The 17468-nt window shown below is 39.9% G+C and overlaps 1 protein-coding gene across 1 annotated transcript in view; it reads left to right on the plus strand.

Annotated features, from left to right (window-relative positions):
* Positions 1-17468, plus strand: part of prkceb (protein kinase C, epsilon b) — a 66810-nt gene that overhangs the window by 25244 nt on the left and 24098 nt on the right. Inside the window, exons 3-10 of the mRNA XM_079473198.1 lie at positions 7329-7491; positions 8865-8899; positions 9121-9209; positions 9389-9518; positions 9607-9749; positions 9942-10035; positions 10318-10532; positions 11253-11426. Of these exons, the coding sequence (XP_079329324.1) occupies positions 7329-7491; positions 8865-8899; positions 9121-9209; positions 9389-9518; positions 9607-9749; positions 9942-10035; positions 10318-10532; positions 11253-11426 (1043 nt within the window). The remainder of the gene's footprint in view (positions 1-7328; positions 7492-8864; positions 8900-9120; positions 9210-9388; positions 9519-9606; positions 9750-9941; positions 10036-10317; positions 10533-11252; positions 11427-17468) is intronic.

Consider the following 17468-nt stretch of genomic DNA (forward strand, 5'->3'; position numbering starts at 1 on the left):
GCTGGGAAAGTGGCACACCAAACCACAGGCCGTAGATCACCACACATATTGCTCGCTAAGACACTGTTTACACAAGTGGTCAGACCAGACAGATCGTATTTACACTTGGTGTTTACATGCGTCTCAGAGCCATCTCTAGTGATCAGAAGTGTAATACATTTCAGTGAACTGACCCTCCACTTTGAACGGTAGTGTATTCAGATCTGTCAGTGTTTCGGTCATATCATTGAAGTAAATGTCATACATGAAACATTATTTGTTCTTTTAGTTTTCCTCAGAAAACAGGCCGTCTTGTTCCTGGAACTGTATTTGGGAGAGAAGCCTCCATGGGTCGGATTGGAAAGCTCTTTTTTTCTATTATTGTCTCTCCAAGGGGGCTTTGTACCCGATAATAAAGGATTTGATTTAGCCTCTATAAAGCCAGATCCCAGCTGGATAAGTTATTTTATTACTCTTGTCATGTTTAGAAAACTTAAAACACAACGGTACAGTATTTACAGTGCATGTTGGACTCTGTGGAGTCTGCGTTGGGTCTGTCTTTTTGTGGTCGTAGAAAACCCCCCTCAGTGTGTTTGTCTACTAGCGACGTGTTGCCAGTGTCTGAGCTCTTGAAGTACACATACTGTATGTAGCACACAACCAATGGCCTTTCAGCCTTTGGCCTGAAGTCACCTGAGCATGACCACAGAGACTCAGTTGTTGATAAATCAATAATGACAGCGAACAAAACCTAGTGTTCAGACTTAGCCCTAATGTTGTTGAAGCTTATGAGGACCGCATAAGGACACACACTCTGAGCACTGTTAGTCTTTTTGGATGAGGCATCGGACTGGATGAGAAGAGCTTCATGAGTGTTGATAGAGAAATACAGAGAGAGAGAGAGAGTCATCTTTGCCACATATGGAAACATCAGACTGAGCTGTTTCTTCAAGACAGCTGTGAGATTAAATACAGACGTCTGCTTAAATATCAGAATTTGTAATGCATAAGTAAAAGACTCTGTCTGTCTGCCTTGCGTCAGTCCTGCTCAACATCACTTGCCTCTCACAGACTCATAGACACTGGGGTACAAAGACATCCGATGGAGACTTGCTGGAGACACAAGATCAAGTGAGTCATAGGGGAGACGGTCAAGGGCAGCAGTTCACGGTGATGTTTCAATCGAGTCACTCCACAATAAAACTGAGCGAATCACAGCTATAAATCCAGTGGTGCTTGTTAAACACTAGTCTCAGCCTTAGACGTCACACCCACGGACCGTTAACTGAATGTCTGATGCACTTTTCTGCAAACACTTCAGCACGTCCGGAGTCGTCATCTGATGGGTTGAATCTTGCCGGATTTCGGGGAGACGTACGTGTCGTGTTCTTAAACACTCCGCCTGGAAAGAAACACAACGCCGTCCGATCGAAGAAGTAAGCAGTCGTATTTACATAGGTGGCAATAAGAATTCATCGCGAATCTTCAGGATTAAGGTCTGAATACGCGAGACGTTACACACTGACAGATCTGTGTAATAATGAATACTGCAGTAAATCATCTGCATTCGGTTCACATGTCTTCACATTTCAGCACAAAAGTCTGCTCCACAGTCACTACGCACACACAATCCTGTTAAATAAACTAAAGTAGGGCTGCATTTCAATAATTGTTCCTTTTAGTCGCATTGATTCTTTTCATATTGGACTTCTATATTAAAAAAACAAAAATTCTGATCTGAAAGATGGAAAATGTGCTGTGCAAAATGATTTGATTTGCATAATTCCTTGAGTGAACAATGCAGACAGCACGGGCTATCAGCGGGTGACTTTCCCAGTGTTTCAATGTAATAAAAACAGACATGTCCTTTTTTTCTCTGCCCTCTGTAGTACAAAAAGTGCTGACTGATGCATTCCACATGTCTGTGTGTGTTCTTAAATCTGCTTTGCTGCCTTTAAAGATAGGAGGAATTGACATTCAGTTGGTTTTGAGTGATAGTTGGAATCAGCGGTCCCGCATATCTCACGGAGGGGATCGGGAGTTTAAGAGGGCAGGCGGCAGGGGTGTTGATGAGAGAGGACCGGGCCCGGACATGTGTTAAGTGTGTGTTTATGTTTCATGGCCGTCGGTCTACCGTGAGGTGGCTGCCTGTCCTTTACTTCCGTGTTATTGTTTGTTTTATTTGATTAAGTTTTGTTAAATGTAAAAATTCTAGTCCGGTCCCCGAGATTCTGCCGCTCGGTCCTCAACCAGCCGGGGTACTCTCCTTCGCGGTGCCTTGCGGTGGTCCTGAGCGCTAGACCCCGCCCCCCCTGGCGGCCAGCCTGGTGGCGCCTCTGGTAAGGAGACAGCGGCAGGCCCCCCGTCCCCTGGTCCTCCCCCTTGGGCAGACGGACGCAGACTCCGGCCTCTGGCAAGAGCCCCTCCCGGCTCTTCTGCCCCCCGCTCTTCCCCATTGGGCCGACGAAACAGGCTCCGGGCTGACGAGACCTAAAAATGCATGATTGTATTGTATTAAGATGGCATCTGCATGTTTTTAAGCCAATGCTTTCATCCAGTTGATGCAATGGTGATTTTCAAGGACATTGTAGAAATGTGTATATAAGATATAGTGTGTAACAGTAGTGTATAATAGGCTGTATTATCTCTTTTGCTCGTGTATGGATCTGTTTGCTCTAATGTTTTGAATTACTGTAAGTGTATTCAATTAGACTGGCAGTATTCCCGGATAGAGACACACTCTACACATCTGATTTATTAACATCATTTGCAATGTCATGCTCTTCAACTTACATTCTTACACAACTTACATGTTCTCCTTCAAAAGTGCAGCAGGTTTAGTGCAGGATGGGTTTGCTGCACGCACGCACGCACGCACGCACACACGCACACACACACACACACACACACACACACACACACACACACACACACACACACACACACACACACACCACCTGTGTTTATCTAAACCAGCGTGTCTCTGACAGCTCGATAAAACACATGTTTACTTACGTGCCCCCCTGCTGTGTGTTTCTATGTGCGTGTGTGTGCTGGCTTTGTTTTCTCTAGGTCTTATGTCACCTTTGTAGTGTCCCTGGCTTGATGTCTTTATCTGCTTTGGTATTTGAGGTGACTTTGAAGTGTAGCTGCGGGGCATTGATCATATACAGACTTTTTCTGTCTTATTTACTCCTCATTCTTTCTTTCACCCTCTCACTCTAGCACATGGACAACAGTGTAAACAATTAAAATGTCATGCTTTTCTATTACCTTTCTTATGTCTTTTGAAGCTCACTAGATATCTAGTTAGATAACAGTCTGCCTCGAATTTGACCCATTATGTCTCAGTCTCAGCACAGAAAAACATTGTGGAAACACCTCAGAGGCTCCTTAAAACTGCGATTTAAAGGCCTGCCCTTTACTAAACAGCTTACTGTTCAGAGTCACACACTTTGGAAAAATACAAGTGTTTATTGGCGCATTGGTGTCCCAGGGGGTGGATCAAAGGTAGATGTCCTCAGAGTCAGGTTCAACAGAGATGATGTGTTTTATTGCAAAAACCTGTCCTGCTCACAAGCTTTGTTATCCTCAATGCACGTTTCATTTTATAGCAAAGTGTCTTTCAAATGTTTTCTAAAACAGCAAGTCACAGATGAATGTATCATCCAGGCTACCTTATTGGGAATGGCTGCCAATTTTCTGTTTGTTTTTGCAACCATTTAAGTGTATGATAGTGTATACTACAGTATATAACGAAGACATGGGGATTAGTAAATAACGAAAGGTGATTTTTGGGTTAAAATGCTGTTGTTTTTTTGGAAGGCGTCATCATATTTTCGGTTGATAGACATCTAGAAGACGATTCAGGGCGTTAGACTGAATTGGTTTATGTGGCAGCCGAGGGACATTCATGCGATGGATGATGTTGGTAATGTGCCTTATATTCGTTTGACAGGCAGAGGGCACCACACCCTCGGGGGCATGGCTCCACCTGTTGCTAGGCAGCTGTTGCTTGTTGCTAAGCGATGGTGGCTGTTCAGGGCTTGGGGTGAAAGTAAGGTCATAAATTACATGCTGAAAACCCTCTGTGTATGTGACGTGACTACATGTTAAATATAGTAATGCTGGTTATAATAAAACCAGAAGGTCTTTCACTGTTAAATGACTTTTTGAGTAGACCTTCTATAGTCTCGAACTTTGACCTGTGATGCACAAATGCACAAACATCATAGTGCAGCTATAATGGGAGTTCACCTAAAAATAAACTTTTTTTCAGTGTTTATTCAAACAAACGAACAAACAAACGCTGTATATGATACAGATATTTTGAGAAATGCCTCAGTGGTTTTGTGTCCATATAATGTAAGTCAATGGAGGTCGATGTTGTTTGTTTACCAACATTCTTCAAAATAATTTTTTTATAGAACAGTCATACAGGTTTGGAATGAGTAAATGATGACAGCATTTTCAGTTTCTGGCTTTAAGGACAACATTCACAATTCAAGTCATTTTAACAAATATTAGATAATTGAATATTCTAGTATAGTTGTGAAAGCCCAATTGTCACATCACAGATGTTGCATCTTTTTCAATAATACGTTCCATTTGTGCATTCAGATGTGGGAGTTCTTGATCTGTGTGTTTATCTTTCTCTGTTTCTTCGTCTCATGTGCAGCGTCTCACTCGAATTAACAACAATATTATTACAAACCATGATATACACAGAATAGAAAAATCTGTTGCGTTAAATACAGTCACATCGCCTAATACACACAGTATAATACAAAAAACATGAAGCCATTATGAGAAAGTAAAATGGGTACATTTTGATTTCATATGACGTTTTAACCCTGCTGTGCGGCTGTAGCCCGTCTGTGATGGATTGTGTTTTTTTACTACACCCTCACTGAGTGTGTTAAAGAGAGAGAGCTGAAAAATTAGCAGACTGATCCTACTCTCTCTCTCTCTCTCTCTCTCTCTCTCTCTCTCTCTCTCATTTGTCGCTGTTGAGAGGAGGATGTGGGTGATACAGATGAGAAAGCCTCACTTCAGTCTGCTGTGAGACTACACAGACTACACGGCCCTATTGTCCTTAGATGGTGAATAGGACGGGACCAGCCCTCGAACCTCCGCACATATATTTCATGGTCACTTCGTGATTTAGAGTCAAACTACAGTCAAGCTCACTACAGAGGGTTCTTTTAAATAGCAAAGCACATCAATTGCACTCAGTGGGCACTTGATTTGAAAACGGATGTCTGTCTGTCTGTCTGTCTGTCTGTGTGCTTGTATGTGATGATTCATTCATTGTCGTCTCAGCTATGTGATGTCAACAGTGTGTGTCACAACCGCGTGTGTGAAATTTTTCCCTACAGCAAATCTGAAAGTATCTGAACTGTATATACACGGTAAAGCAATAAATATGGACGCATACATGTAAACCAAATAGAGTCATGTTATCTAGCTGATGGATATTCACAATTGTGGAGCAAGTTCAAGTTCTTGTGTGATTATATCAGAATTGACCCTTAAACCTTTCCTAAATGTCATCATATAGGGACATCGACTATACAGAGGTCTTCTAAGATGTTTATGGCATTACTCTGAGGGGTGACTCTGTTTATTCAAAGATGCATTCAAGGAGCTAAAACAACCAATGAATGATGGACTTTCCTGTATAGTTGCACATAAGGCTGGGATTAGAGAAATAGTTAAGTAACAACATAAATGTACAATTTGTAATATATTTTTTTTTGATCAAAATAACGAAAATCATTTATTGAGCAGACACAAAAATTCAATGTTCTTACCTTACCTCGATTTAGAATGGTACAGGTATTTATAAAGAGAAGTATATTTGTGTTGAAGTCGAACTTAGATTTTGATTAACATTTTAGGTTTTTTTTATTGCAATTTTGTCGACATCTGGATTTTAATTCAAATGAATCTAGTATTTGACGCGTGTTTGTAGTATGTTTTCCTATATTAAGAAAAATACAGGGGCAATTATTTCTTGATCATTTCTGCCACAGATCAAGCCCAGTCCATATCTCACAGAGGCTCATGGGTATTATTCTTGGAGTTGTTAAAAATTGTGCAGGCTGTTTATTAATCACCCGTCTTTTTATCGCACTTGAAATGTGTGTTTAATCTGAAAGGACGAGATGTGTACTGGTGCATCAGATCTTCGTCTGTCTCTCAAAGCTAATGTTCATAGAAGGTATTTGCAATTTGGAAAGTGTTGCTCGTCTTTGATTCGGTTGGCAAAAATGCATCAGCTTTCAAAACAATAATTCCTTACAATCATATAGCGCTTTTCCGGGTACTCAAGGTGCTTTACATCGAAGGGGGGATTCCTCTCAAGCACCACCGATGAGCAGCATCCACCTGTATGATGCGACGGCAGCCATATTGCGCCAGAACGCCCACTACACACCAGCTTATTGGTGGAGAGGAAACAGAGTTACGAAGCCAACTAGTACATATGGGGATGGTTGAATATGATCGCCATGACGTATGAATGGGTGAATTTTTTCATTTGGATTTTCAATGACCACAGAGAGTCATAATACACATACAGTGACTTTATTAACAACAGGACATGACTGTTGGTTCACTATACCTTGGGGCAAACTGGTTTTTTTTTCTTCAAGCCCTGCCTCTATCTCTCTTTCTGTCCCTCTCTCTCGCTGTCTCGGAGAGGGGGGGCGTATGATTGCAGCAGACGGATACTTTGACACTAGGGAATGCTCAGAAGTGATCACAGTTCTACGTTCTCCTCACAGAATAAGAGTGCAAGAGTGTAGCTCCTCCCCCGTGGCCCTGTTTGCTGGTTTAGTGAGAGCGTCTGACAGCTTTTCAATATTGTGCCCATGTGACAGTAGTGCCCACGGCTGGATCGATCGCTGCCCCTGCACGGCCTCTCGTATCACGTATAAGTGTATGTGAGGCCGAACGTCAGACCTGGCCTCCTTTTTCACATTGGAAAATGTTACACAATGCACCTTTAATTGAGCTACAAAAGATGCTCTAAAGGTTGTCCTCAGCATTGTCATAGAAGAACTATTATTGGCTCCTCATTCAGCCAAAAGTTATTTAAAGAACCATCTCTTTTTGACTTTTTTATAAGCTGAAAATATTTTTTTGCCACAAAGAACCTTTTGTGAAACAGAAAGGTGCTTAGATGTTAAGTTAGATGTTAGGGTTCTTAATGGAACCAAATGGTCTTCTATGGCACGAGAAGAACCTTTTTTTAGAGCGTAAGGTTGTGTTAATAATTGTTTGCAGAATATTACATTTGTGCACTATTGTGATTTTAAAGCATCACGTTTTTGCATGTTTTGCAGCAAGAAGCCGCGAGAATGATGAGCGCGTGTTCCGAGAGCGCATGCGTCCCAGGAAAAGGCAGGGAGCCGTCCGGAGGAGGGTGCATCAGGTCAACGGACACAAGTTCATGGCCACATACCTGCGACAGCCCACGTACTGCTCGCACTGCCGTGACTTCATCTGGTGAGTCTCGCACCTGTGGCTACCGTCGGCCGTGGCTTAAAGCCTTGTAGCGTGCAGCTGTGTCTGCGTCTGAGTTTTGACAAAACCAATCTACTCGGTCCCTCCTCGCAGGTCCGTTCACGGGTGGTTTCCCCTCAGTTGGCCAAGTTGCCATAGCAACGACAGGAAAAGCCCAGAGGCTCAGAGTGACGCTGCAATAAGAGTTTATTGAGGCTTTTTGGCCCGTTCTCCATGCGGCTGCAAATCCTCCTACACACTGCGCAAAATTAAACCCCAGCCCTGCTCAGACACACTGCGTCCCGCCGCTCCGAGGAACTTGAATAATACGGCTGTTTTAACAGATAAGCTTTAGACCTTCTGTTTGAACAGAAAAACAATACATGCGTCATGAAACATTTATTTATATTATTAAGCAGATCACTACTAGCATGCTTATAACTTGACTGTGTGTGCTTTCTAGAGTGTATTTAAACAATGTACTTGGATAGCACAAACAGTTACAATAAACACAAGGCAAGCACAAAATGCAAATATTGGATATGAGAAATAAATAAAATGTTACTTAAAGGTCCAGTGTGTAACATTTAGGAGGATCTATTGACAGAAATGCAATATAATATACATCACTATGTGTTCAAAGGTGTATAAAGACCTTACATAATGAAGCGTTATGTTTTTATTACCTTATTATGAGCTTTTTATTTGTATCTACATACACCGCGGGTCCCCTTACATGGAATTCACCATGTTGTTTCTACAGTAGCCCTAAACGGACAAATGGCTCTACAGAATGCGTTTCATAAATACGTTATCTCCTTCGACCAAGAAGTGAAAACGCGACAGCATCTAAGTTCTGTGTCAGCCACCGTAGTGCTTCGAAAGAAGGGATGCAGTGAGCCAATGGTTGCAATTCGCCCCCTCACCACTAGACGCTGCTAAAATCTCCACATTGCTCCTTTAACAGATGGCCAGTAACTTTATTGAGAATTATTTATCACAGTGATAAATGACAGAAGTGGGATAATGTTAATGTACATCATATAGTCCTAAAAGTAAACAACAATTCTGCATTCTTATGAACACAAAACCATATTTTCAAATAGAAAGAATATTCCGATTTGTATATGCTAAGATTTGATGTTTTCGTGCACAGGTTGGCAGGCAAAAAAGAAAATCTAAACTTGAACTGGGTTGTATTTATTAATATCAGGTGTAGATTACTATCCGTTGTATTTATATTGAGCTTGGCAAAGACTGATAAATAAAGTCCTGTTTGGTTCTGTCCATTTGCTGTCTGGTGTCTTTATGTTGAAGTTACAGTACTGTACAGTAGGTATTATACAGTATCTGATCATCTTTCTCTCTCACTGCAGGGGTGTGTTGGGAAAGCAGGGCTATCAGTGCCAAGGTGAGTACACCATTTTCTTATTTGATTTGTTTCATATCAACTCAAGGGTTTGATAGCTGTCCCCTTAATCTCACAAGCCAAATAAAGAAAAGCGCAGATGTGGAAGAAAACCTCCTAATATTCTATATCCAGACTGTAGCCCAACCATTGTTATCTGTGATCACACAGTAATACTGTGAGACGCGAGGACTTATCTCTGTGTGTGTTTGTGTGATCTTTAGTGTGCACCTGTGTGGTTCATAAACGCTGTCATGAGCTGATCATCACAAAATGTGCAGGTCTGAAGAAACAGGACGACACCACAGAGGAGGTGAGAGAGAAAAAGCACGCTGAGATGTCTCTCATTTGTTTCAGTATGAACTCTCAGCAAATGATATATGCTTTTGTATTCTTTTTTATATCAAAGTACTTGGTATTGCATCTGTTCCCCTTGTGAAAATGCTTGCGTGCTGCAAAAGCATGTTTGTGATCCTCTACCTCCCCCTGCAGGTGGGATCGCAGCGCTTCAGCGTCAACATGCCTCATAAATTCAGTATACACAACTATAAAGTCCTCACCTTCTGCGACCACTGCGGCTCATTGCTGTGGGGTCTACTGCGGCAAGGCCTTCAATGCAAAGGTCTCCAATGCATTCTGGGAATGAACCTATTGTTGCCACAACTAATAACATCCTGATGTCTTTTGACATGTTTCTTTCTTTATTTCAGTCTGTAAGATGAATGTACACAAACGCTGTAAAAGCAATGTAGCTCCTAACTGTGGGGTGGACGCCAGGGGCATCGCTAAGGTGCTGTCCGACCTTGGAGTCACTCCAGATAAACTCTCCGGCAACGTGCAGAGGAGAAAAAAGGTGAGTGGATGAATCTTCAGGGATAATATGATCACCCCGGAAGCTTTAGAGAAGTAGACGCGAGAGCGTTCAAGGTCAAAAACCCCCATTGAAATGTGTTTAATTGCAATCGATGGCCTGTTAAAGCAGTTAAGGGTCAATAAGGTATAGGAAAGATCATTTTGTGAAGATGACTTCACCTGTTTTTCGCAGATCTCTCAGGGTCCAGAGCCACACCCCTTACCCATATCCCCACAGATAGAAGAGGACCGATCCAAATCGGCACCCACCTCACCGTGTGACCAGGGTAAGCGCACATATAAAAACCAATCAAATCACTGCAGATGTCTTAAAGGTCCAGCGTATGAAATGTAGCCAACGGCTCAGTCCAGCGCTCACCCCTCCTTTTTGACGCACTGTGGTGGCTGACACAAGACTAAGATATCGTCACCTATTCACGTTATCAAAGTTAAATGCAACAGCTCAGTGCACGATATTATAATTCATATTAATATAGTTTGAAATCGTAGGATCTCTATTTAGTATTGTGGGTACCGTGTGGGATCTGATATTGGTTTTTACTCTTCAGACATAAGGGATCTGGAGAACATCAGAAAGGCGCTGTCGTTTGACCATCGAGGCGGTGAGCTGAATACGGCTCCGTGTTCCTCTTTGAACGAGGGAGAGACAGAGGACTTGGGGGAGAAGAGAGAGAACGGAGAGCTGAGGACGGCCCAGGTCAAGCACATGAGTCTGGAGGACTTCTCCTTCATCAAAGTGCTCGGGAAAGGAAGCTTCGGCAAGGTGGAGCTCCAGTCTCTGTTTATATAAATATTTATTAAGAATTAATAATTATCAAACACTTGCGTGTGAAGCTCTGCTGCAATTGTATCTTCATTCATTTTAATAGGAGCTGTTCAGTTTTGTCTTGGCATTACAATCAGTTTATTCTACAGTGCTTGCAAAGCAGCACCGATAGTCGTCAAATATTCAGGTTCAGACCTTAAGTGTTAAAATTCTGCAAGTAATTTATCCCAAATGACTGAATTTTAAGTGCTGTGAATATATTTAAACCTAAGATTACCTAAGCTGCTTTTTGGCCTCCTCACAAGCACTGGTATTTCCTTTAAAAGTGCAAATCTTACCTTAAAGGGACGGTTCACTCAAAAATGAAAATTCTGTCATCATTTACTCACCCTTGAGTTGTTCCAAATTTGCATAAATGTCTTTGTTCTGTTGAACCCAAGAGAATATATTTTGAAGAATGTAGGACAGCAAACAGTTCTTGGGCACCTTTGACTACCATTGTAATTTCTCCTACTATGGTAGTCAATAAGGTACAAGGACGGTTTGGTTCCAAGCATTCATCCAAATGTCTGTGTTCATCAGAACAAAGAAATTAATTCAGATTTGGCTCTTGGAATCCATTGTTTGAATCATTTATTGTCAGCAGTTGGATTTAGTTTTTTGTTGGTCTAGTAAGGGGCCTTCACTTAAGTGCAGTGTGAATGTGTATTTGTACAGGTGATGTTGGCCGAGTTAAGAGGCACAGATGAGGTTTACGCAGTGAAAGTGTTGAAGAAAGACGTCATTCTGCAGGACGATGACGTGGACTGCACTATGACTGAGAAACGCATCCTAGCCCTGGCTAGAAAACACCCTTACCTGACCCAACTCTTCTGCTGCTTTCAGACTAAGGTAAGAACATCGAGTATTTCCTATTCCTTCTTCTGAATCTGTTTAGAAACCTGAGTGATAATGACCATCAAAAAAATTTCTTCGAACTTCGAAATTGTGATATAATGGATTGCCACTAGATGGAGATGTAATATGACTGCATTATATTACAGTGATACGCTTTTCTTTTAAGCAGTTAAGCTCTTTATCGGTAGAGGGGAATAACCACTCATCGCCAGAAATGGTACTATATATAGTATTTTAATCATTTCTTGTAGTGGCTGCTGATGAGAAATATAAATTTAAAAAGTTTTGAAAAAAGCTACCAAAATTAAAAAAAAAACTTGAATTAACCTAAAGCCATGCACCAAATGTAGCCCTTAAAACACAGTTTACATAGACCTTGCAGAATCTGGAAAAATAAGAGACTTTAAATGTATTGTGTTGACTTATTGAGCGGGAGGTTATGTTTGTATCTTTGGTGATAGTTGTGTGTGAGTTTCTTGACCGTCCTCAGTGTAAAAAAGATGAATTCCTTCATCAGTTGAACAGGTCAAAAATATACAGAAGATTGGGGGGAAACAAAGATTATGGCGGATCCGAAGGGTTTTTCTGTAGATCAGTGTACAGCTTTAAGCTGTTCCAGAGGTGTATGAATGTCTTTGTTCTGATAAACACAGAGAAAGATTTTTGGAATAATGCTTATAACCAAACAGATCTCCATAGGAAAAAATACAAAGTACCCCAGAACTGTCTGCTGTCCTACATTCTTCAAGATGTCTTCTTTTGTGTTCAACAGAACAAGAAAATGATAAAGTAATGTTCCTTCTATGGGACTCAATGGGTGTTGAGATCTGTTATAAGCATTCTTCCAAATATCTTTCTCTGTGTTCATCAGAAAAAACAGGGGTATACACATTTGGAACAACTCGAAGGTGAGTAAATGTTGACAGAATTTACATTTTGGTTGAAGCAAGCCTTTAATGGCTCCAAAAAAGCAGGAAACGTTTCACAAAAAATAGAAACGGACGTCGATTGTTCAGGAAACATCAGTATTAAGAATCAGCTGCTTTTAAACATTTAGTGATTCTCTGCTGTGGACATAATTTAAACATCCGTCAGAGCAGTACTATATTAAAAACAATTTTTATTAAACTTCTTTTAGTTATCTTATGTATATTAGCCATCATGGTTCCTGGCTATTACATTTATGCAAACGGTAGAACTTTTTGTCACGAGGTGATATTTTTTTTTCAATTTGGCAATCCCTGGGATATCAAACCTTGATGTTACTTGCGCCATATTCAACCAGTTGATCTACAGTAAATGTAAACAAATACGGTTTTGGAAAATTAAAATAATCTTCGAAATTCTTTAAAAAAAGCTCTTTTACTTAAACGTTCCAATGGAAGTACATAAACACGGTGAGCACATCATCTCATTTCATGAGACCTTTATCGTGTTCTTAACTCTGGATCAGCAGAGCGTTGAAGCCTATTACACACACACACAAATTCTCTTTTGTGTTTGGTTAAGGACCCTAAATAAGTGTTCCCCGACACAGAAGGGAAAGGAACATTTCTTTAACGGTCTATTATAAGCCCGTATCAGACAAAGTTCAAGTGTCCTTATTCTCCTTTAGTCTCTCCCGGTGTGCTGCTGGTGTGATAATGCTTTCAGATAGAGCCCAGTGTTTAAGGACAGCAGAGCTAACCTCACATGGACATCATGTTTATTTTGCTCCTCTGAAACCTGGACACAGCCATCATGACGGCATCCTCCACTGCTCTAATTTATTTACTTCTGCAGTTTCCCCAAACAAGCAAAAGGAACATTGTGTCCTTGTAGCAGTCACAAGTGGGAGGAGGTGGAGAAGAGGAGGGGCTCGGGTGGGAACGGGGAAGAGGCCACAGCCAGAGAGCTAGTTAGGGAGAAAAGACGCGTTTTGCAGGGTGCACGAGGAGAACACGGGTTCACAAAGCTCTTGACAGAGAAAACGAGGATGATGAGGAGACGTTTTTACTGACATTGGAAAAGGGTCACGGCTGCTTCGTCATTTATGATTGTGGGGACAGTATGACGATGACAGGAAGTGATGGGGGGCAGGTTGTCACTACCTGGATAGAAACTCAAGCGCCACAGATCAACATGTCATAGCATGTACCCAAATCGCTAGGCCACTCACAAGTTTTACTGAATCGATCATCACATTGAGAATTAGGAAATGACATCTCTGTAGTAGCTATTCATGTTTCATCGGTGACGCTTAATAGCTGCTGAAAATAATATTTTTATTGCACCATTTTTGGCGGAAGGTGTAAAAGACCCAATAGTGTATAGTGGGCAGCTTTCAGATATGGGGTAAGTCGTCACATTGGAAATGCAGTGAAATTGTATGAAAAAGGCATTTCAGGAAAATATTTGCAATGAACCAGTTAAAAAGCAAATGCAACAAAATGGAGAAGGTATAAATAAAAAACAACATATGATGATTTTATATGAAAACCTGCTCTGACCAAACATTTGGATATGAAAGAAACCTTCAAGAAAACATTTGGTAAACCTTTCAGAATTTCTACAACAGCTAAAATGATGATACAAACTCAGCTTGAAGGATGAAAATCTATATTAAATTCGTTCATTCAAATTTTTTTATGGGATTTGGACTCAAACGTTCCATGGGACTAGTGTATCTGAAAGCAGTGTTGGGTAAATAACTCTGAAAAAATTGTATTTCATTACTTATATTTATAACTAATGACTTTCTATATCCTACATCAACCTTGATTAGAATTAATTCAGGGATCCAGATGAAACAGCTTATTTAGTTTATTAAAATAAATAATAAATAACTACACAGATTATTAATATTACTGACCAAAGTATACAAATGTGAGAAGGAAACATTAAAGGTTACATAATAATGTATTACACTGTATTTAGTTCAATTACATCAGAAGTAACTGTAATTACATTACAATACCTAAGACTAATACCTTTTTCAAGGGGAAAAATAGAGTAACCAATTACTTAGTACACCCAACACTGTCTGAAGGTTTGCATTAGAGAAGAAATAATCTGTTTTACATGATATGAAAGTTCAAACTGTCTTGAGTATACACCTCAGAAAAGCAACACAAAACCCTGGAGGCTGAGGAACTGAAGACCAAACAAAGAAACAGCACGAATACAGAAATAATAGAAGAACAACTGCACATCTAGCCAATACACAACAGAAATGTGTGGATGTGCACGCACATACAAGGTGAACAAAACAATTAATCGAGGACCTCAGAACAATAATACGACAAATAACAAGCCGCCAACCAAAACAAGCTACTAAAGACAAAATCTGACAACGAATAGCTTGCAACAATCAAGACAAGAAACCAGATGCAAGAACCAGAAACACAAGCGCCTGACACGAAACATTACATAAAACAAGATCACATGAAAACAACACCTTCAAGATGCTTGGAACAATCTACCTGTAAAGTGATGATGGAGAGATCAGAAAGTATTTCCATGATGTCAATCAAGTTGATGACATTTCATTTTTATAGCTTAATAAGACAGCACAGTCAAAATACGTCTGCAAATGTGGGGTGAGAGGCAGAGAGGGCAAGAGGAGTCGGGAACACAATCCGGTACTGAGACTTGGGTCATCCAAAGCGCTATTGCGTCATCCTTTAACCAATTCTTAGTCTTTTCATCAGCCATACGGATTTTAACCGAGTAGTGGTCACACTAGATACTATTCTAGCAAAGAAATAAGGTGTTGGGAATTCACAGCATCTCACTGAGAACCCGTCCAGAAAACTCCAACATGATGTTCTTCTGTTCTTATAAAAGAGAAATTAGATTTTGTGTTTGAATTCTTTGAGACTTAAAGGTCCAGTGTGTAATATTTAGGAGGATCTACTGACAGAAATACAATATAATATACATAACTATGTGTTCAGAGGTGTATAAAGACCTTACATAATGAAGCGTTATGTTTTTATTACCTGAGAATGAGCGATTTCTATCTTTTAGCATTATATTTTTGTGTTACTTTTTTTAAGTGTTTAACAGTCGGATACGAAGGCTACATCTGATTATGAAAATATACAAATGTAAGTGAATGCGGTGCGGTACAGGAAAGGTGTAGTCTTTAAACCATGTTTATATATAGAATTATTGGCAGATATGTCTGCAATATTTTTCCGTTTTGGAGCGGACTTTTTGCTCTTTTGTTTATTTGTAGCAGAAAGAGGTGATTGTCATTAGCCTTACATAATGTGCCTGTGATCTTTATCAGGCCTGATCTCATTTCCATATGCTGTTTGTTTTGTTTTCAGTTCTCTTTCGCAGACACACACACACTTATTGCTTTGGCCTACTTGGACCAGAAATTTGCTATGCCATTTCGCCGAATACTAACATACTAACTGTACTGACATAAAGTATACTGTACCTAGTTACGATATCTACATCAAGTAAGATACGAAAGACATTTGGCAGAAATTCTGTGTCTTGGCCAAAAAACATTTTGTTGGTAATTTAAATTAATTTCTCGCAGATTAAATAAACATTTGACATTCATCCCAGATTTGTTTTTTGGACACAGATGACACGCGGTCTCCGGCGTTTTAATCAGATCTTGAAGTGAATGAATGCAGGTGTGTGTTCTCTTCTCTGTTCCTTCTCCTCTCTTCAGCTTTTTGTTGCCTCACACGTAGCATGGCATGCTGACCTCTTGTTGACATGCTCACTGGCTCTCTCGCTCCATTTCATGTTCCCTCAATTTTTAATTTGCCATCAGGCACTGCTGAGGACGCCCTTGCCTAGACTTGCTCTCCTCAGACCAGCTTCAACATCCCTACTGGTGTGGTCGTGCTCTGATCTCGGATCTCTTATGTAACGCTTATATACTCACCTCAGAGTTATGCCGTAACCCATAACATCCAAAGCAGTGTTATTATAGATAACTAAAACAATTAAAAGATGCCTGTTAATTGAAATTAAATCAAACATAGACGTTTTTTATTTTTTATTTATCTATTTAGAGAAACAGGGACAGCGTACAATAAACAGTAACCTCAAGGGGAGAGATGCCTAGTACCAGGTTTAAGATCAAGAGCTAATTTTCACCCGTAGTCCCTGGGCAGGCGGATGTTAAACTAACATACATAATACATATTATAAATGTTATAATAGAAACGTTTAATGAACATCTAATGAAACTTGGAAATTTGAAGCACTAAAATACCAGGAAACTAAAAAATGTATATAAATAAATGAAACCTATATAGCAATTAATAATAATAATAAAACGACATAAAAGCACAAATGCATAACACTATTGCTGGAAATGAAACTAAAATATACATAAATCAACTAATAAATAAATAAACTGATCCAAAGAAAACGTGAAGTCTAAAATTTAAATAGACATACTTACAGAATTAAAGCTTTAAAAAATATGGGGAAGAAGAAAAAGATGATTTCGAATTTTAATTGAAAAAAAATATGCAAAATCCAGTACAAATATATAGACATTTGGACAACAGTTAGACTTAATTCAAATATTTGTTAAAGGGACAGATTCTGTCATTATTTACTCACCCTCTAGTCATTTCAAACCCTTTGACTTTAAATGCATAAAATAAATAGGAAAGTGTATTACTTGCACATAAAACCCCCCAAATAAATATTACTCTAAACATACATTAAAAGTATATTTTCTAACATTAAACTCCATCACAGTCACTTTCAATAAAAGTATTTGCAAAAACCTTATGAAAAGCGAAACTGTTAATGTGTTGCAGTGTTTCACATGCGACGTCGTGTTTTTGAGGTGCAGGCATAAAATGCATTTCTTAGAAAGTCCACTGTTAATGAACCAAAGTTCCCTCATGGTTTTCAGACGGCAATCATCCTCAGGATCTCAGTAGAGCTCTTATCCACCTAATGACAGCTTAGCTATGTACATAACATTAAACAATCAGCCTATGGGAACGTACGAGGATGACAAACGTCAGGCTGTGAGAGAAAGAGAGAGCCTAAAATATATTTCGGATT

This window comes from Barbatula barbatula, assembly GCF_947034865.1.
Source record: "Barbatula barbatula genome assembly, chromosome: 14".
Taxonomy (NCBI): Eukaryota; Metazoa; Chordata; class Actinopteri; order Cypriniformes; family Nemacheilidae; genus Barbatula; species Barbatula barbatula.